This window comes from Podarcis vaucheri (assembly GCF_965113315.1).
Source record: "Podarcis vaucheri genome assembly, chromosome: 2".
Classification (NCBI taxonomy): domain Eukaryota; kingdom Metazoa; phylum Chordata; class Lepidosauria; order Squamata; family Lacertidae; genus Podarcis; species Podarcis vaucheri.
The window spans coordinates 110,022,277-110,043,796 of NC_138760.1; the positions used below are offsets into that span (position 1 = coordinate 110,022,277).

Below are 21,520 nucleotides of genomic sequence, written 5' to 3' on the forward strand. Positions count from 1 at the left end.
CGGTTTTAACAGTGAGTCCGTAAGTGACTGTGGAGGCCAATTCTGGATCCACACGTCCTTCCACAGTGGGGACATTGGTTTCCGGGCGGGAGTTGATCACGGTGTGGATTTGCCAAGCGTGCCTTCCTCTTAGCACATTTCTCCCTTGCATCCTGAGTTTGAATGTCCTCAAAGCCCATGACACCTTTGGTAAAGGCTGTTCTCCAATTGGAGCGCTCGCAGGCCAGTGTGTCCCAATTGTCAGTGTTTATACTACATTTTTAAAAAAAATTGCCTTGAGACAGTCTTTAATCCTCCTTTGTTGACCACCAGCATTACACTTTCCATTTTTAAGTTCGGAATAGAGTAGTTGCTTTGGAAGACGATCATCAGGCATCCGCACAACATGACCAGTCCAACGAAGTTGATGTTACCTAAACAGTGAATCCAGCCTCAAGTGAACTTAACTTTGACTCCTTATAAAACGACCCTCTCTGTTCTTTAGGCAATGTCAATCCCAATGTCACACAGGCTCCTGCATTTAACTTCTGTTATCAGGAAACCCATAGATAGCTCCTTTTGCATGTTGATTATATTGATTTTGCTTGAGGCTCTGATAACATAATGAGAGTATGTCTCTAATTAAACAAAATCCTTGATTAGGATTGGGAGGGGTTTTTTTTGCTGTTTTGAGAAGATAAAACTGGCTCCCTTTTTTAAAAGAAGCAAAGTATTTTCTTTGGTCAGTGTAGGAAACATGCTAGATTGTCACATGTTGATTGCCACGGGTTGCAAGTGCACACGCAGGCAAGTGTGCTGTTTGTCATACAGAAATGCTTTCCATGTAAGAAGTCTGCCTTGGTTGAAACAGGCCCAGGAATAAATGAGAGAGACTGGTGGCAATGCCCACTGGGCTACAAGCCTGACACCTGAGATCTTACACAATGTGATCTCTTATTTTCCTTCAGGAATCAGGGTAGGGCAAGCTGGCGGGGGGGGGGGCGCAAGGCATGGAGATATCTCAGTGGTAGAACACATGCACTAGATACCAGTTTCAGTCCCTGGAATTTCCAGGTATTGTTGACAAAGCCCCCACCCTGTCTGAAACCCTGCAGAGTCGCTGACACTCGCCCAAGGCACATAATGCTAAGACAGAGTGACTAAGCAGTGGTGTCCAAACTTTTTTCAAAGAGGGCCAGATTTGATGAAGTGAAGGGCTGTGACGGATGACCAAGGGGCCAAACTTTTTTAGGATGGAAGTTGTTGAGCGGTTTTTCAGGATTTTACCCCAGGAAATAAACTGCCAGGATTAGGCCCCCAGAACAGACTTTGGGCATGCCTGGACTAGTGGGTTGACTTGGTAGAAACCATCTTCCTATGGCCCTATCTATCCTGGCAAGGAACTGTATATTTGTGTGCCCCCCACCTTTCACTTTTTCTCCCTTGCACACATGCACGTTCTGAAGCACTTGCTAGAAAGCTGTTGCAACTTAAGAGGCAGTGTGCCTAACACTTGTCTTGGCTGCCAGAACAGAGCATCTGTCAATGTTGCCATGATAAACCGGCTTTTTTCGTGGTTTATCCATCAACTGCAGATCTTTGCTGAAACTCGGCAGATAAGATCTCAGCGCAGATGTGTGGGCACGTGTGTTTCGTTTTGTTTTGTTGTTTTTTGGTTTTTTTGTTAACCAATTTTAAAGAGAGTTATGCCATTTCTTTTTTAAAAAACACATTGGGAGGAAGAATGGTAAAAGGGTGCATTTTTCTGTGCAGTTGGCTGATGGCATCATTATCCAGGAGAACCTGTCTTGTGCAAGCCCCACTGAAAGGGATGTACCCTACACAGTATCACCACGTATGTTCTTGTGCACATCGCATCCATTCTGATTGGATTTATGGAAGAGAAATTCCTGGTGGATTCTACCCCTAGACTTTAAAGCAAGATGGGCAGCAAATGTACCAATAAGAACTGTATGAGAAATCCATCTCAAGCTAGGTGGCCTTACCTTACTACAGATTTTATGTGCTTGTAGTTGACATAATTAGTATTTGCTTTCCATGACCGTAGTTCACACCAAACAATGCTTGATGACACATTTTTTAAGGGACCCCTGACCATTAGGTCCAGTCATGACCGACTCTGGGATTGCGGTGCTCATCTCGCTTTATTGGCCAAGGGAGCCGGCGTTTGTCCGCAGACAGCTTCCGGGTCATGTGGCCAGCATGACTAAGCCGCTTCTGGCGAACCAGAGCAACGCACGGAAACGCCATTTACCTTCCTGCCAGAACGGTACCTATTTATCTACTTGCACTTTGACATGCTTTTGAACTCCTAGGTTGGCAGGAGCAGGGACCGAGCAATGGGAGCTCACCCCGCCGCGGGGATTCGAACCGCCGACCTTCTGATCGGCAAGCCCTAGGCTCTGTGGTTTAACCCACACTCCTATTTAGAATTATAACCCCCAGATACGATGCAGGTGAGCCAGCCCTTTGAAATGTTGAGATCATTAGAGTTGAAATGCATAATAAAGCCAGGTTTCTTGTGATATTTCCAATCTTGCACGACTTCATAGCTACCATAATGTCAAATCTATCTCTATAGTCATATGGTCTGGTAGCATTTATTTTTATTTTTTTTAAAGCTGAGGTTTTCAAAGTTTAAATAAAGCCTCAGAGCTCCTTGGAGAGTTGTGTATGGCATGCACATTGTGCCCTATCTAGATGGCAGCTTTTGATTAATGTATTTTATCTTCAAAGATAAATATGTTGTTCATTATTTTTATTTTTAAAAAGTTGGTAGTGATTCACAGTTACGATAACTTTTGGTAAAACTTGCAAGCGCAAATTGAACGGCTCCAAAAATATCTCTCTATTTTGTGACCCTGCAGGCGTATATAGAGGAAGTGACGTATAATTGCTTGCCTGTTGTGGGTTTTCAAGAATGCGATTTGGTAGATGGGGGGAAAGTCTTGTTGTTTCCCCTGTTTTTGTTCTGTATTGGTGGGTATGGGCAAATAATGGCCCAAATGCAGGGTTTCTGGGGTGGTGGGGTGGGCAGTTTGGGATTTAAAAAAGCAACCTTATCAGGGAGGTAGTTCTACAAACCAGGGAAGGATTGTTAAGCAGAATTGAGGTAGAGGAGGCGTAGTAGGCCGGGTTTGAGGTGGGCAGAAAGAAGCATTACCTGTCATGCAGATAATTAGAATAATTTTTAAATGTTCAAAGCACCTTCTTCAGCTGTACACATACTGTAAGCTCCTCAAATCCTTCCAGCATCTACCTCTCTGTTCTAAGAACCTCCTAGGCATACCTGTGCCTGTCCATGCCGATTCCCACTGACAGGGAAACATTTATTTTATTGCCCACGTTAAACGAGCAATTAATTGCTGGAATTCATTGCCACAAGATGGGATGATGGCCGCTCGCTTAGATGCCTGTAAAAAGGCCAATTAGAGAAATCCATGGGAAAAGTATCTTGTCAGTGGTTATTAGTTATGAGGGTTAGGCAGAATCTCCAGATTCGGAGGCAACAGCCGCCAAGGGCTGCTGTCTTCATGCCCTCCGTGTGGACTTCCCTGAGGCAACTGGTTGGCCACTTTGGGGCACAGGATGCCGGGTTAGAGGGGCCTTTGGTCTGATCCAGCAGGGCTCCTCTGATGGCAATATGCTGGGTTGAAGAAGAAGCGGAATAATCATATTAAGTTTAAAGTTTGCCTGGACAAAGTAGACCCATGAAGTGTGTAGTGTAGCCGTTATATACAGCAAATGTTTGCAGCTATTCATATTTAGTGTCTTCTATTGATATAGTCACTAATTGTACCCAGCACTAATCATCCTCAAACACCTCTGTCAGGTTCTGTTGCTCGCTTAGAAGTACATACTGATTGACATTTCCTTACTACTACTACTATTATCATTATTATTATCATTATTATTATTATACCCTGCCCATCTGGCTGGGTTTCTCCAGCCACTCTGGGCAGCTTACAGCACATAAAAAATTGTAAAATATTAGACATTAAAAACTTCCTGATACATTGACACAATGTGTCAATGAGTACTTTTACTATGTAAATTACTTTGTCATTTTTTATTATTTCTTTTTTTTTCTTATCTGTTACTTCTTTATTTTTTATTTATTTATTTATTTATAAATTTTCTTTTTTATATAATTTTCTTTTTTTTCTACCTGTTAAGAGATGTTTGTATAGACATGTAAATTTTTTAATCAATAAAGAATTATTTTTTAAAAAAATTAATTCCCGATACAGGGTTGCCTTCAGATGTCTTCTAAAAGTCTGGTAGTTGTTTATTTCCTTGTATTTGAAGGGAGGGCTTTCCACAGGGTGAGCGCCACTACCAAAAAGGCCCTCTGCAAACTCATAACTGCTATGGGCACCGTGTGGGAAAGCTTGTGTGCACATAGCTACTTCTTATTCTCACAACTGATTGACAGTTTAGCACTGTGGTCTGAGTAAAGTACAGTACTGAGTAATAAGGAGAGGGAAGTTGTTCACGTTTATTGTGACACATACTGAAATTAGGAAAAATTCAATAAACACCCTTCCCAAAATCCACAATGGAAGTTTGTAGGATTTCCACATCAGCAGTTTTGTTTGCTGAGGCAGAATATTAGAGTGGGCTCCCTCCGGCCCCCTCTATCTTGGCTGAGAAGGAGCAGGTATTTGTCCTTAGATTCACCCCAGATTGTGTGTATACACCAGCAGCAGATGATGTGGAAGCAACATCCTGTTGCACTAGCGGCAGAGGAGCCAACAGAGAGATGGCAAGCCAATGGCAGGTTTTATCTGCCACAGCGTTTTCGATGGCTGCCAAGATTTTCTGCAGACAGCAAATCTTATCAAGAATCAGCATAGCTTGCCGGAAAGCAGAATAAGACCATATCTTTCTTTTAAAAAACAACAAAACTGTAAGATACCATTATGTAAATACGAGATTTCTCCATATTGAGTCAGACCATGCAGAAGGGCCACAGCAAAAATGCTGCCTCACATGCATTGCATGCATGATTCTCTAGTTAGGGCTGAGAAAGATTCCCTGTCTGAAAGCATGGGAAGGCACAGTAGGGTCGGAGTCATCAGGACCCCGTTAGATGTGTGATGGCAACCTAGGGTATCACTATCAATAAACCTCAGATGTAACACTGCATAATCATGTAACCACCCGGGAGGTGAAAACAGATGTTCATCATCTCCTGTAGACATTTGTGTAAAATGGTAAATGGGCCCCTGACCATTAGGTCCAGTCGTGACCGACTCTGGGGTTGCGGCGCTCATCTTGCTTTATTAGCCGAGGGAGCAGGCATACAGCTTCCGGGTCATGTGGCCAGCATGACTAAGCCGCTTCTGGCGAACCAGATCAGCGCACGGAAACGCCGTTTACCTTCCCGCCGGAGCAGTACCTATTTTTCTACTTGCACTTTGAGGTGCTTTCAAACTGCTAGGTTGGCAGGAGCAGGGACTGAGGAACGGGAGCTCACCCCGACGTGGGGATTCGAACTGCCAACCTTCTGATCAGCAAGTCCTAGGCTCTGTGGTTTAACCCACAGCGCCACCCACACAAAAGTCATTTGTGTAGGCAAAGACTAAAGAATGGCAAGTCCACAATTTACTGTTTGGAAGGTAGGGAGTTACAAACTCTGTGAGTCATCTCCTGCTGGTGGAAAAATGATAGTATTGGGGCAGGGCGTTGTCACTTTTTAACCTGGCACATATAACACTGGTCCTGAGAGACCCACGTCTCCACCCCCATCATTCAGCTCAGACACTGAGGTGCAGCTCCAAAAGCCTTCTGCCGGTTCCCTCACTGCAAGAAGTGAAGTTACAGGGAACCAGGCAGAGGGCCTTCTCAGTAGTGGTGCCTGCCCTGTGGAATGCCCTCCCATCAGATGTCAAGGAAATAAGCAAATATCCTACTTTTAAAAGACATCTGAAGGCAGCCCTGTTTAGGGAAGTTTTTAATGTTTAATGTTTAATGCTGTATTGTGTTTTTAATATTTGATTGGGAGCCTCCCAGAGTGGTAATAATAATAATAATAATAATAATAATAATAATAATAATAATTACTATTATTATTTATTATTACATACAGCCCCATTTTTAGGGCAAAGAATATCAAGGTCTTTGTTGCACCCTCCATCACTCTTTAAGAAAAGTACAAGAGCTCCTAGTAAAGACTGATTTAAAGTTTCACACAGCCCCTATCCCCACATTGTGTCAAACTTTATCCTGCAAGAAGAGAAATAACCCTGACATGGAAGGGCTGCAAAGTTGGTGGCTGTAATGTAAATTTCACCATATCAGAAAGTGTAGCATTTACTTCATTATATTAAAATAACAACATATGACCATGCAAAGTTGCCTTAAACAGAGACAGACCATTTCACCAACCAACCCAGTGCTGTCTACTCTGACTGACAATGTCTTTCCAAGGCCTCAGGGACATCTCTCTCTGTCTTTCTCATATCCCTGCTGCCTCAGTACTTTTTAACTAGACTAGGCATTGGACTATGGACTTTCTATGTACAAAGTGTGATATATGTCCCTGAGCTATGGCCCTTCCACAAATGTATCAAATTTGTGATTCATGTGAAATAATTGGATTGGGGGATTTTTGCTTCTTATAAGAAATTATGGGCAAATGACACTCGCAGTGTTGTTTACTGCTTGTAGACAATTCATTTGCAAAAGGAAATGAATGACAAGCCTGTGTATAGGTTTGGTGGGCGGGGGTGAGGAGCTGGGATGAGGGAAAGGAAGTACTGTTGAGGTTACAGGATCTAGGAAAGTAATACTCAAAGAGCTTTAAGTCCAAGGAAGGGAAGGCAAATCCATGGGGCCAGCCCTACCATTAGGCAGAATGGGGCAGGCAGCAAATGCTAAAGGTGAGGAAAGCATCACTGAGGGCATGATGCCAGATAGCCTCTGCTGCCCCGCTCCGCTGTAGGGGAAAAGTAGAAGACTATCCATCATTGCCAGTGCTGAAGTAGCATTCCACTCCCTTCTGTACATGGGATGGGGAAGAAGCACTCCTTTGTCCTCCGCCTCAGGCAGGAAAATGTCTTGGTCTGGCCCTGAAATTCTATTAACTTTCAGGAGTGTCGACAGTTTCAAAAAAGCCTGAGAAGCAGTGACTTAATATGGAACTTTTTGCAGAACAAGTTTCCCAAAGTAGATCAGGTCTAATAAGGTAATAAGCAAACAGTATGCGGAATTGTGGATTAACCAACCCAAACTCCCTTCTTAATTATAGGTCTCCCCAACAAATCTCGTGATTTACTGGAGCAAAACGCTGCCTCTGCAGCCATTTCCTAGAGGAGCCATTATCTGTGGTTTTCTCTGTGCAGCCAGGAGAATGGCGGTGGATTACTTAACTGTTGTGGTGATTACAAGAAGTTTGAGTTAAACTCCCCTGGCATTTTCTTTCCTTTTTTTAAAAAAAGAAAAACCATCCTATAATCTCCAAAAGGGAGCCAGAGTGGGGAGGGGGGGCATCAACCTCTTGTATCAACCTCTTGTATTTCTTCCCTCAATGTTTCCCCCCCCCCCGTACCTTTTCACTCATGAGGCCAAAACAGCTTGAAGGGGCCTGTTTTGACTGAGGAAACCACCACAATAGAAACAATAAGATGGCCCTTGTTGGTCTCTCTTCAAAGTCCTATCACCTGGGTATCTGCTTTTGGGTTTTGTTCTGGCTTTTTATAAAGAAAGAAAGCAAGCATATGGGGTGGTGTAACTACCCTTTGATTTCCATCACATGTGATTTGATCCTCACCCTGGACTTTACTATACGAATCCTGAACCATATTTCTGCCCCCATCCTTGCCCACTTCAACATCCAGCTTTGGAAGGCTGCCTGAAATACTGGGAGACCTGAAGCAGCAGCTCTTAGCCTGGGAGCTGGGTGGGCTATGGGGTGGCAAGCTAAGAAAGCAGGCTGACGGAGGTGAGTTGCTCAGAGAGGGCTGGATTCATCCTGCTGATTTGAAATTGGGCACATGGTTTAAGGCAGGCCTAAAGGTGGGGGTGGATGGGTTTGTGAAATGAAAGTGTATGCCAGCCCCACAGTCTTTTTTTGGATGGTTCTGGTATAATAAATCAATACAGTATGGTATCATTTATCCAGATGCTTTGGCAGATGGGAAGGACTCCACAGTGAACAGATGCTCATAACATTATACATAATGGGAGGAAGGGACAGAAATACATAGCTGTCACATGAACTGATGGGCAAGATATTGGAGGAACAGATAAAGAAACCTTGGCACTATAGTGTGGCTTTAGTTTGCCACTGTGCTTGATTTCCAGCGATATTTATATCTTGAAGGGGTGTCTATAGCTGTTAGTCCTGGCCATCTCTGAAAACCACGCTAAAACGTGCCTGTCTGCCTATTCATCTTCATTCAGCTTCTCCCCAGAAAACGTTCCCACTGCCTTGCAAGTGTCGTCAGGCTCCTGCAGACTCTGCAGGCTCCTAATAACTGGTTCAGTAACTCAGCTGATTATTATCATTAGTTCTCATTGTCTACGATTGGAGCTTCTGTGTCTTTTACAAATAAAATAGTAAAGGGGGATAGCTTTTGTGGGACAATGTCTGTTCCAAAGGAACATAGAAAGAGGCCTCAAACTGAGTCAGCCCATTTGTCCACCTAGCCAGGGGCATAGCATTGGGGGGTTGTGTGTGCCAGGAGGCCCATGGCCCCAGGCACAATTTTTGAGGGTGTATAACCCAGGTGCCCCCCCCCATTCATGCAACCCCAGCACGGCACAGCCTGGTACACTGCTCTGCCCACTAAGGGCCGCATTGGTCAGCTGGGCTCCCCCCTGCATGAGTGGACAGGCAGCTCAGTGTGGCTCCGGCAGGGGTGGGGTTTCTTCAGCAGCAAGAGCTGGGCAGGTGCACCCCACCTGGACTGCACCCACCTGCCCCGAGCTCAAGCAACCAACACTACGCCACTGCAGATAGCTCAGTGTTATCTACACTGCCTGGCAGCGGCTCTCCAAAGTTTCAGACAGAGAGCCTTTCTCAGCCTTATCTGGAGATGCCAGGGACTGAACCCAAGCTGCAGTCTGATACAGTTTCATCTAATAATGCCATAGTGAGGTTGTTTTTGATATGGCGACCATATTGCCAGTTTAAATAGCTCCTCAGCTGTGCGGCAGATCATACTTTTTCACAGCCATATTACCATCCTTTGAATGTCTACTCAACAGTAAATGTAAGAAATCAATAAATGAAAACAACTTGATTCCCGTTGGGCTCAATGAGACTAGTTTACAGGCCAATGCGTATAGTGGTCTTCCATAACCTAGTACCTTCCAGATGTTTTGGTCTGCAGTCCCCCCCTGACCACTCTCGCCTGGCCATTGACCATACTGGCTAGGGCTGATGGGGAAATGTATTTTAAAGTATACGCAAAAAGTATTGGGTGTAATGACAATGATTGTACAACAAACCAACAACACCAAAGCTGGCTTATGAATATAAAGGACAATTTTACTAGAATAGGTATATAAACTCATAAACCTACTAAACAATGAGCAAACTAAAGTGCAATGTGCATAACCAAGCCTGGAGACTCATAAACATAGAATGAACTAATGTCTCTCTCTTTACTATACCGGTTGTGTATGCGGTAAGTATTACATTACACGGCTGGAGCAAACAAATTGTTCTCCAAATAGTCGTTCACTGGAAGCACAAATCCATATACGTAGGAGCGGTTGCGAGAAAGCGTTCTTCAAATAGTCATTTGCTGGAGGTGCAAAGCCTTATGTGTAAACTTTGCTGCAGGCGCAAAGCCATATGTGTGTGCACGGTTGCGGGAAAACAACTCCTCACCGCTCCCATAGTGAAAGTGGTACAAATAGTCAAATGGAGCCAAATTGATGAGACCTGTTCTCCGGATATTATCCAGGTTTCACAGCAAGCTTCATCAGTCAATAGTGCTAAATAATACAAAATGCGTTCCAGTTACAATAAATGAAAGACCATAAAATATGTGCAATACCATCTCATGTTGTGTCTTACCTAATCACTCAACACGGTTCACTCAAGACAGAAGATCATACGAACTACTCACAGTCACAGTAAATATTAAAACTGGTAATAACAAACAATTAAATACATTACAGATGCATGGAATCAGTCATCACATTGGTACATTGTTAAGGGTACAGTAACACTTCTCTATTGTTGCTAAACAAACAATGGCACAAAAATTGATTTATATTTAACATCCAAGGTCAAATTCGGTATTCAAACCTTTTGGAAACAAGGTTCCTAATTGAAATATTAGTTTGTACTGTTTCTGTAACAAGGCTCTTCGTACATCAGCAGATCTAAAGGGTAGTTTTTTTTAAGTCAACAGAATGAAGAAACTCAGGTCATTTTCAGTGTGAGCCTCTTGCTGGAAATGCTGGACTAATGGGGTGTCTAGACAAGCATTGCGTATTTTGGACCTATGCTCAGACATTCTAGTCCTGATTGCACGAGTAGTACTACCAACATATAGAAGCCCACAAGCACATCGGATACAGTACACACAGCTTTTTGTAGAACAATTTGTAAACTGCTGCAAGACAACCTTTCGCCCATTTATTGTGTTGATAAATGATTTCATGGGCAAAGCAAATCTGCAACATGTGCAATGACCGCATCTATAATGCCCTTTCAACGTTGTGTGTGGGTCATCATTATGATATTGAAGTAGATCAGTGTGGGGAAGAAGGTTCCTAAACGATCTAGTGCGCCTTTTGCTTAAAATAGGCACATTTTCACAGCCTGGAATATGGGAAATGATGTGCCAATGTCGCTTAATCAATTTCAATGGAAGAAGATAAATATGTGTAATCTATAGAACCAAAACCCCTGTCCTGTTTGTTTTTAGGTTTTGGTGCCATCAATTCCTGCCTAGGAAGGCTGTTTGAATTATTTCCTGCGGATAACCTCTATCTCTTAATGAAGAGGAAAGGGATGCAGCATTTTTTTGAAAATCAGTTTCAAGGGAAGAATTTCTTTTGAGTCTAATAAATTGGCTAAACGGTAGACTATTTTTTAATTGGACCGGGTGATTAGAATGATAGTGAAGTAAGGAATTCCTATCAGTAGGTTTGCAAAATGGACGTAAATTAATGATACGTTCATTACGTTCAGTGACAAAAAATAATTCAACATCTAGAAAATAGACGCTTACCTTGCTCTTTTTACCAATAAATCTTAAAGCTGTATCATATTGATTTAACCAAATGTCAAATTGCAAGAACATATCCTGGTCCAAAACAAAAATTAAATCATCGATAAAACAATAATAAGCCAATAAGTGCTTCCTAAATGGGTTCAAATCACTCAAAATGTATTCTAAATCAAAAGAACCCATGTAGATACAGGCGAGGGATGGAGCACAATGGGCTCCCATCAGCACGCCCCTACATTGAAAATAAAACTGTTCTTTAAAGCGGAAGAAATTATTTTTCAAGTACCACAAAGACCTGGAAAGCTGATTGACCAGAGATTGTAGTGCCTCTTTCATTCCATATCTTCAGCTCTTTGAACTACCTGTTGTCAAACTCCAGCCTTTCTTATACCACATCCCCAATCTCTCTGAAAGTTAAAGGGGCCCAAGAAACCTCGTGAATCAAATACAATGCCTTTCTAGAGCTTGGGTGGAGGTGAGGTACCTGTGATTGTTCTCTGCTTCTTTGCAGCGATAACAAAAGTATACATTTTTATCATGGATCTGATTCTTAACTAATGTTTCGAGATTAAATTCTGGAAGCTCCTGGCTCCTACATTTGCTGAATCAGCTGTAAATAGTGCTGCGCACTATATTGAAACAATGTCAGTATTAAATTATTTTCACAGGAGAGCATTTTGTCAAAGAAGCATTTTCTTGAAGTTGCATTTCTCTGCGGACTGGGTCAAATGCTACCTTAAAGAAGCAGTGCCTTTTAGAACATTGGGTTTTTTCCCTGGGCTACAATTTGCTAGTCTCACCAAATACAGAGCAGTGGTTACAGTGGATTATCCTTGCGTGCCCATGAAGCACAGTAAACAAAAAGTGAGATATACAGCTCAGAGCTTCCCTAAAAAGGAACACGTATTGTTTTTCGCACTCCCATTTTTGTTAGCATATTAGCATTTCCGAGCACAATTCAAAGTGTTGTTGCTGACCTTTAAAGCTCTAAACAGCTTATGGCCTGTATACCTGAAGGAGCGTCTCCACCCCCATCGTTCCAGCCGGACACCGAGATCCAGCGCCGAGGGCCTTCTGGCGGTTCCCTCACTGCGAGAAGCCAAGTTACAGGGAACCAGGCAGAGGGCCTTCTCAGTAGTGGCACCTGCCCTGTGGAACACCCTCCCACCAGATGTCAAAGAGAAAAACAACTACCAGACTTTTAGAAGACATCTGAAGGCAGCCCTGTTTAGGGAAGCTTTTAATGTTGGACAGGCTATTGTATTTTAATACTTTGTTGGAAGCCGCCCAGAGTGGCTGGGGAAGCCCAGCCAGATGGGCAGGGTATAAATAAATTATTATTATTATTATTATTATTATTATTATTATTATTATTATTATTATTATTATTATTATCGTCATCATATCATTTTACTGCCCTGACAAATTGGAACCAGTCAAGGAAAGGATGCTGCTACATAAGCTACACTTCCATTCCTCCCCCCATCCTGAACTTTAATTATTTAAATTGTGTTTTTCAGGGATTGGTTAAATGCGTTCAGCCCTCCTATCATTCCTCCAAGCCAGCAGCTGGCAGAACATCCTGAAGTGACAGCACACCTGAGCACTCAAGGTAAGACCAGTGTGTGCGGAAGAGGTGTGGGAGAACTTGAGGGCAGCTGGGACGGACATGGCGGCTCAGGCACCCTAAGAGCCCAGTGCCGCTCACAGGGGCCAATGTGTGCCTGTTGCATCCTTCTTGGCCACCAGAGGGCAGTTAGGGGAGACACAGCAGCTTGGGTGCGCTGCAAGCTTTTGCGAGTGGTGCGTTGGGCTCTCGGGGCGCCTGGGCTTGCGCACCACCTTGGGCTCCGTACCTGTTGTGCCGCCCCCAAAGGTAAGTGCCGCCTGGGGCGATCTGCCTCCTCTGCACTACGCCACTGCTCTCTCCCCACGTTCACCATGACACTGCTCTCATTATTACAATGGACTCCTTTCCTTTTCCTCCAAACACGGAAAATTCATGCGATAGCTCAGTATACCTCCGCTGCTTCTTTTGGCTACCCTCAAGAATGAAGCCATCTCAGTGATTTATTCTCAAATATAGACGATGCTCCTCAAATTGGGAATCTTTTCATGGGCATGTAAAATTGCCGTTGCTTTTGACAGCAGACTAGCTGTCAAGGCAGGACCTTGCTGTGAGGGATCTGGCAATACTTTATGCTAAGGGCCCTAAACATGCCAAAGGGAAAGGATGGTAATCCTTGAGTTAAAGACACATTAGATATATATTTTTGATAGGGGCCTGAGAAGATTCTTAATAGCAACCTCATGACATCCAGTTCTTCCTGTAGTCATGCGGCAATTCCTGATTCCAAAGCTGCTAGCCTAGGAGCTGGACCTTAGAAACTACTTCAAATGCAACCAGAACAATTCTGTTCCTCTAACCTGCCTTCCAAATCTTATTTTTATTATTACTTCCATTACTATTAATTGAACTTTAGTTGGGGGGGGGGTAAAAACAAAAAGTGACCCAAAGTGACTTACAACATAGTCCAAACACTAAAATCAAATATTGAAATTGAAATACTTTATTGTCCGTTATACAACTTGTATACAGTGAGATTACATGATTATAATATAATATAATATAATATAATATAATATAATATAATATAATATAATAATTGTCCTTTTTTATATAAATATTTATTAAGGTTTTTACAATGTTACAAAATGAAAAAGAGAAAAGAAAAAATACAAAATAAAAATAGTTAAAAACAATTCAATCTTTTCATCACTTATCTTTCATTTACTTGTTTCCCAGACCTCCTCATACCTCCCCTTTTTGTATTCCAGTTCAATTTATTAGTTCAGCAATTCCTTTCCCTCCTTATTTTATCCTGATCTTTAATCTTGATATATTGTAACCTAAATTTACCTATTAAGAATCCATTTTTTTCATATTCTTTTATACCATTACAGCTAGAAACCCCTTAACTTCAATCCAACATCATTCTAACATTCATTAATTTTACAATATTTCTGTAAATAGTCTTTAAATTTCTTCCAATCTTCTTCCACCGACTCTTCTCCCTGGTCCCGGATTCTGCCAGTCATTTCCGCCAATTCCATATAATCCATCAGTTTCATCTGCCATTCTTCCAGAGTGGATGGTTCTTGTGTCTTCCAATACTTTGCAATAAGTATTCTTGCTGCTGTTGTAGCATACATAAAGAAAGTTCTGTCCTTCTTTAACACCGATTGGCCGACTATGCCCAGAAGAAAGGCCTCTGGTTTCTTCAAGAAGGTATATTTAAATACCTTTTTTAATTCATTATAAATCATCTCCCAGAAAGCCTTAATCCTTGGGCACGTCCACCATAGGTGAAAGAATGTACCTTCAGTTTCCTTACATTTCCAACATTTATTATCGGGCAAATTGTAGATTATAATATAATATAATTGTCAGAACAGAATAAAAGCCTAAGAATATCTCCAAATATACATAAAAGGTATAAAAAGGTATATTGCACCCCACCCCACTAAAAGGTAGGCAAGGAAGGGGCCACAAATATACCTAAAACCAGTGCTTTTTTCTGGGAGTACTTCAAGGGCATGGAGTATCGGCACCTTTTTTTCTAGAAGAAAAGCACTGCCTAAAACCCTCCATATCAAAAGCCTGGGGGAAAAGAAACATTGTTGCCTGGCATACTGGTCATGTTGTGCGGATGCCTGATTATCGTCTTCCAAAGCATCTACTCTATTCTAAACTTAAAAACGGAAAGTGGTCAACAAAAGAGGTTTAAAGACTGTCTCAAGGCAAATCTAAAAAAATGTAGTATATACACTGACAACTGGGAAACACTGGCCTGCGAGCGCTCCAGTTGGAGAACAGCCTTTACCAAAGGTGTCATGGGCTTTGAAGACACTCGAACTCAGGATGCAAGGGAGAAACGTGCTAAGAGGAAGGCACGCTTGGCAAATCCACACCGTGATCAACCCCCGTCCGGAAACCAATGTCCCCACTGTGGAAGGGCGTCTGGATCCAGAATTGGCCTCCACAGTCACTTACGGACTCATTGTTAAAACCGTGTTTATGGAAGACAATCTTATTCGGCTACGAGTGATCGCCAAAGAAGAAGAACTTATGCCCTGGTGATCAACTTCCTGTTGACCATCGTAGGAAGCAGGATGTTGGACGTAGATGGCCTGAACTAGCTGGGCTCATTTGATGTTTTTTTCACAATCAGACAGGTAGAATCGGTACAAATGTGTAGGATCAAAATGTGTTTTCTTTCTCTGCCTTCCCATTTTTCTCCTCTCTTTCTTGTTGTTTTGGTGCCACTATGTTAGGGTTAAGGTCACTGATTATTCAAGAACTAGAAAGGGGTTTCATCTCACAAACAATCAGCAGCTCCTCAAATACGAAGTTGGGAGTTTCAGCAGAAACATCAGCTGCACCACAACCCACAAGCAACGTATAGATAGCTATTGTAGTTTGGGGCACTTCAACAAGAAAGTGGGCAAACACCATGCTTGCACAGCAAGAGCTTAAGCACAAAATTAAGGCAAAATGGAAGAAGACACACCTTTGAAGGTGGGACCTCTCACCAGGAGTCTGAATAGAAGACATCACCCTAAACTTCAGACATAGAATCATAGAATTGCTTCATCAGCTTATAAACCTGCAGAGATATTTACAGTTCAAACCCCTCAGATGAGTTGCCTCAAAACAGAGTGGAGACATGTTTAAATCAAGCAAAGAAGTTATTTTACACCACATTTTTAAAAAGTTCTTGTTGCTTACATTCAACCTGATCCATGAGACAAGTTTAAATGCCGGGGCCGAAAAGATAGAGGCAGCTCCTTTGGACGTACCCAGTGAGGTTGTTGACATTTTCCTTTAGAACAGGAGACATGCACACACACCCCAAGGCCATATCACAAACTTTTTATAATTCCCCTCAGTTTCAAAAGAGGCTTGCCCTCTTGGGCATATAGGACTAGTTGTGCAATCCCTGCGATCCCAGCCCCACTTTCAGGCCACATTATAAACTCCCTCCGTGTCAAGAAAAGCTTTGCAACTGGGATTCTCTCGCTGCTAAATGTGGCTGACAGCTCCCCTTGCAGGGACTGAGGTCAGGGTCACGTCCCAGGATGAGCGGTCCCCTTGTCTTAGCATAAGTACATCTCCCCTGAGTTGCATGGACTATTTCTGCAGTGCAGTGGCCCTTGTCGCTAAGTCGCGAATTACAGACATAGTGGAAGCTGCAGTACAGAAAGCAGCTGCCATCCGAAGGAGGTTGATGCCTCCTAAATCACAGAGACACAGAGGCTTGAAGATAACAAAATCAAGTTATCAGGCAAGAAAACCTGTGGTTATTTACTACTCGGTACAGAATATCCTTGTCAACTTTTATGTGCATCTCTAATGAGATCCTAAAACAAAAACTCAATTTTGTTGTTCATGCTAATAAAAGATCTCTGTGATATCCTTTATTTGGAGGCATAACTCACGGCTAACACATGAAAGGCCCGTTTTTCCATTTTATAGTTCCCTGTTTGTTTGGTGAGCATCTGCTTCTTCAGAAATGTATCTTTACTTAACCAAGGGGTGTATAGATTTGAAGGGATAGCATGGACTGGGAGGGGGGATGTGAGTAATGCTTCTTTTTGTAAAAGCCCCCATTATTATAACGACGACCATGTTGATTGTCTTTTCTTCCCAGCCTAAGAATTACCATCTCAGGTCAGACCCTGGTTTGATCTGGTTCAGCACTCTGGTTCTGAGAGTGGCTAGACAGACAGACAACTCTAGGTGCTCACGAGCAGAGTATGAGGACAATGTCCTCCTCCTGTTCCTTCTTCCAGTATGGGATGACCAGGTCCATATCTCCGTCTCTGTCTGCGGTGGCTTTATTTGGCTGCTTAGACAGTTTTGTGGTGCTGCCCAACCAACTGGGCGTACTGGCCCCACTGGTAGAATATAGGGCTCCTCCAGATGAACTATTTATTTTGCATTTGGTTACATGGAGTTTAGCATTCATTCCAGCTTGCTTACAGTGAGCATCCCTCTCACATCCATTTTGCTTTGCTTATAGGATGTTTTCAGGTCTGCCCATTAGTCTTTCATCCATCCCACATTTTCAAATGCATCCCTTCATCACCCTTCAGACTCCAGAAAGGCCATGTGTTCGAGTGGATGTGTTGCACTAGGCCAACAGAGCACTTTAACCCGCTTTAATTGCAGAAAGCTAAAGTTCTGCTGTGTGCTTGAATCCCTCTCACAGCTGACAGCCTGGAAGTGCCCATAGTGTTATGAGCTGTGAACGAGCAGTATACAGTAGGTACCAGTCACCTGCTGCTCATAAATCTCATGTGGTGCCATGCAACAAAAGCTTGCACTCAAGCCAGTTTAGCTACCAAGCTTTTAAAATAAAACACACCATTCAGTTCATCTGTCGCCACTCCGAAATGGTTTAATCAAGGCTCCTAGGGACGGGAAGTTGTGTGTTCTTAAGGATGTAAAAAGCTGGTTAAGGAACAAAGCATGACGGAAAAAGCACAATGGAACGGGAGTGGGGTATCTGCACACAATATGTACCCTCCCATTTCCCATAACCTGTAACTTGTCTGGTCTCAGCTGTAAATACATTCTAAACATTGTGAAGCCGCTGCTGTTGGCATAACAGGCCATTACTCTGAGTCAGCAGAGCATACAATGCAGTTACTTCGCACTGTCATTCTGAGAAAGAGGTAAGCACTTTAGATGAAATGTAGAATACAGCCTGCATTCAACTGTGAATTATTATTTGCCATCAGGTTATTATCCATCATCTACCTTACTTTTTAGCTCTTATAAAAAGACTTTTCGTGAAATGGGCTCATAGCTCTCTGCCGGCATTCTTTTTTTAAAAAAAAAAAATGTGTTTGATGGAATAAAGAAACACTGGGAATTTCTAGCCACAGTTGTGAGTTTCTCTAGGACTTCTACTCAGCCTGGCGTCTTTGTGTGCCCGGCTCGAGGTCATACCAGAGTCCCATCTAGTCCAGTGACCTGTTTCTCTCTGTGGCCCACAAGATGCCTCTGGGAAGCCCACAAACAGGACCTGAGGCATGCCCCACTGTTGTTCCCCAGCGTGTGGTGTTCAGAGGCAAGCAGCCTCTCAACACTTGGTTAGTCACTGTTGATCGCCCTAACCTCCATGAATTTGTCTAATCACCATTTTAAGCCTAATTCTAAGTTGGTGCCCATCCCCGTATCTTGTGGTAGTGAATTCCATAGCATAACTGCTATGTGGGAAAGGACGGTACTTGCTTTTGTCTGTCGGCCACCCATCATCAAACTTCATTGAATAATTGAGTTCTAGTATTGAATCAGGGAGGAAAACCTCTCTCTGTCCCCTTTCTCCATGCCACAAGTAATTTTACACACTTCTACAACGTCCTCCTTTGCTTCTGTTTTTAATAAACTATGAAGCCCCAAACTTTCTAATCTTCCCTCATAAGCGGTCAATTGATTGACCTTTCCAGTTTGACAATATCCTTTTTGAGACGTACTGATCAGAATTCCACACATTATTCGAAGTAAATTCCTACCGTGGATTTGTATAAAGCAGGGGTTGTCAACCTGGTCCCTACCGCCCACTAGTGGGCGTTTCAGGATTCTAGGTGGGCGGTAGGGGGGTTCTACGGCATAAGCTGAATCTTCCTTCCATCGAGCACTGGCGGGTGGTAAGGAAATTTTACCATCAAGAAAGATGCATTAGTGGGCGGTAGGTATAAAAAGATTGGCTACGCCTGGTATAAAGGCTTTACAGTGTTGATTGTTTATTTGTGATCCATGAACTCTTACATGGAATTCACCTTCTTTGCAATGGCTGGAGAGACGCATAGGCAGCCCCACAGTAAAGTAACTTAATTTTCAATAAAAGCTAAGAGTGGTTCCTGTATCTATCCTTGCAGTACACCTCTATCAACAGGGGAAGAAGGCCTGTTGTCTTATGCCCTGCTTGTGACCTTCCCAAAGGCCACTGCTGGAAAACAAATACTGGACTAGGTGGACTTTTGGTGTAATACTGTGAGACAGTTTAGAATATTGTATCTCCTCCACCTGTGGTGGTTGTTTTCCTGGTCAAACCACAATTAATTGACTCTTCCTTTCATTTTAGGTGAAGGGGGTGACTTTGAGGCTGAAGAAGACGAAGTTCTCACTCTCTTGTATGACCCATGCCTAAACTGTTACTTTGATCCTGAAACTGGGAAATATTATGAGTTGGCATAGCCGGTTGCAAGAGCAAGAAGTGTGGCACTTGTTTGGCGCTGTCCCAGGACTTGGGTCATTTGCAAAGAACTGATGCAGAGCTAACTCTTTTTCTACTCTGCGGTCCAAAACTTTACACCAGTCCATAGTGTGTGTAGACAAACCAAGTCACTTGCGAATATGATACAATCTTATTTTTATAGATTTGTGCTATATTTTAATAGAATGCTTAAGCAAGTTTTGGGGGTTTTCACATACATTTGTTCAGCTAGCTGATGTTACATAAAATATGGAAAGGTTTGTCTGCATGAACAAATTACGCTGAGTCAAATATATTTACCAGGTTCATCTATGAATGATGGTGTGGTACAAAAAAAAAGACTTGTTCTTTCATCTCTGTTAATTTAAGAGAATGTAATGCATCTTTGTACTTCCAGAAATATAGTGTGATGTTCAAGGGGAATTGTACCATAAAATGTCTTTTCACTTTTTTATTGTTGGATAAAACCATTTTTATTCTCAAGTGGCATTCCGGGAGGGGGGGGGAATATCAAATCACCTTACAGCTTTTTTAACACATTGCATAAACCTTGAAAGGATGAATACACAGCCCTTTTATTCCAGAGTAATTAACAACCCCGTGCTAATACCTATGAGAATTAAAACAACACATATAAAACGGGGGTGAAGTCCACACTCTCACTATACTTAAACCAGAGAGAGCACAAAGAGCAGGATTCCATTGTCCAGAGGTCAGGCATGCATACAATTGCCTGACATCGCAGCACGCTAGCAGAGATGTGACATTGCACACCCAAATTTCTTGCTTGCCCAACAGTGTCGTGAGAAAGACATGAAGGTGCTTTGCGTAGTTCTGTCTCTGCAGCTAAGCTGGTCAAGCCCAGTATGTGCAACATACACAGTTCATATGTATGGTATATAACCAATGAATTCAAATATTAATGCATTTTGTCTTTTCTTATTGTTTCTTCTTGTAAGATCCTGTATAACACAATCCTTAGGTAAAAATAGAAAAGTCCTTAAGTCCTTAGGGTAACAAGAACAACACAGCTGATGTAGACTGCTGGCACAACTGCTAACTTGGGCAGAACAAGGTTTCCGGATATCTCCCTTGTTTCACTCCGAAGGGCTTCCTCAGCTGATATTAGATCTATACAATATAAATAAACGTATGGTAAAACAATACTTGGTATCCAAGGTACAACAATAGTGAATCAGATATCTGCTTTATTGTTACTGGAAAATATTATTAAGTATTAAAAAATCCAGAAGCTGTACATACTGTCAGTGTGTATAACAGGCACATAAGTAATTGTACATGAATGATTCTCAGTTGTAATGCCAAATACATTGCAAAATACTATAAATAGGCAACACCATCTGATGGAACACCACCTAGTAACACCACCTATGCCACTTCTTGGATGAAGGACAGCTTCCAGACATAACAAATAATGGGAGAAGGCAGTAAAACTGAATTTGAGAGTAGGTGGGCTTGTGTGGAGCAGCAGAAGTGGAGGAAAAGTATAAGAAAAATTCTAGTTGGTGGCAAATTGCTGTAAAAGTGAGGAGAAGCTTAGAAGTTTATGCAGAGCATGGTGTTTATCATTTGGTTTCTGAAGAAGAGAAATGCAGGAAGGAGAGATGTCATCAAAGGTAAGACACAACCAGAACATAGCCAAACATTTTGGTAGTTGATAGAAAGAGGAAAGTTTGGGTTTTAGGGATGCAGGCGAGGCAGGAGCTGGCAAATCATTTGATGCTGGGGAGGGACACCGATACCGTGCCTCTGAGACACAGGAGATGATGAAAGGTTATCTTGAAACAGTGACAGAAAAAGGAAGGAAAGTAGCATAGAGGCAGGGATTTATTCATTGCCAAATTCTGAGGGCCTGCAGTTAGTTTGGCTATTTCCAATGGTCTTAGTTTCACAAACCGGGTCTCCTACGCTAGCTCAGTTCCTTTTGGCTACAGGATTTGGACAGGCCGTGCCTGTCACAGTGCACCCACAGAGCCCTGCATGCTGCCAATTTTCAAAACAAGGGAAGTGCAGGCACTG

General features: G+C 42.6%; 1 protein-coding gene across 4 annotated transcripts in view; it reads left to right on the top strand.

Annotated features, from left to right (window-relative positions):
• The window catches only part of CFAP20DC (CFAP20 domain containing), a 145,263-nt gene extending 125,347 nt beyond the window's left edge, over nt 1-19,916 (top strand). For 3 of the 4 annotated variants that reach the window (XM_082209625.1, XM_082209624.1, XM_082209627.1), the window contains 2 exons: nt 12,716-12,807; nt 19,349-19,916. In XM_082209625.1, the coding sequence (XP_082065751.1) occupies nt 12,716-12,807; nt 19,349-19,461 (205 nt within the window). In that variant the 3' untranslated portion in view covers nt 19,462-19,916. The remainder of the gene's footprint in view (nt 1-12,715; nt 12,808-19,348) is intronic. The other variant, XM_082209626.1, reaches the window with a different exon arrangement.
• The last annotated feature ends 1,604 nt before the right edge of the window (nt 19,917-21,520 follow it).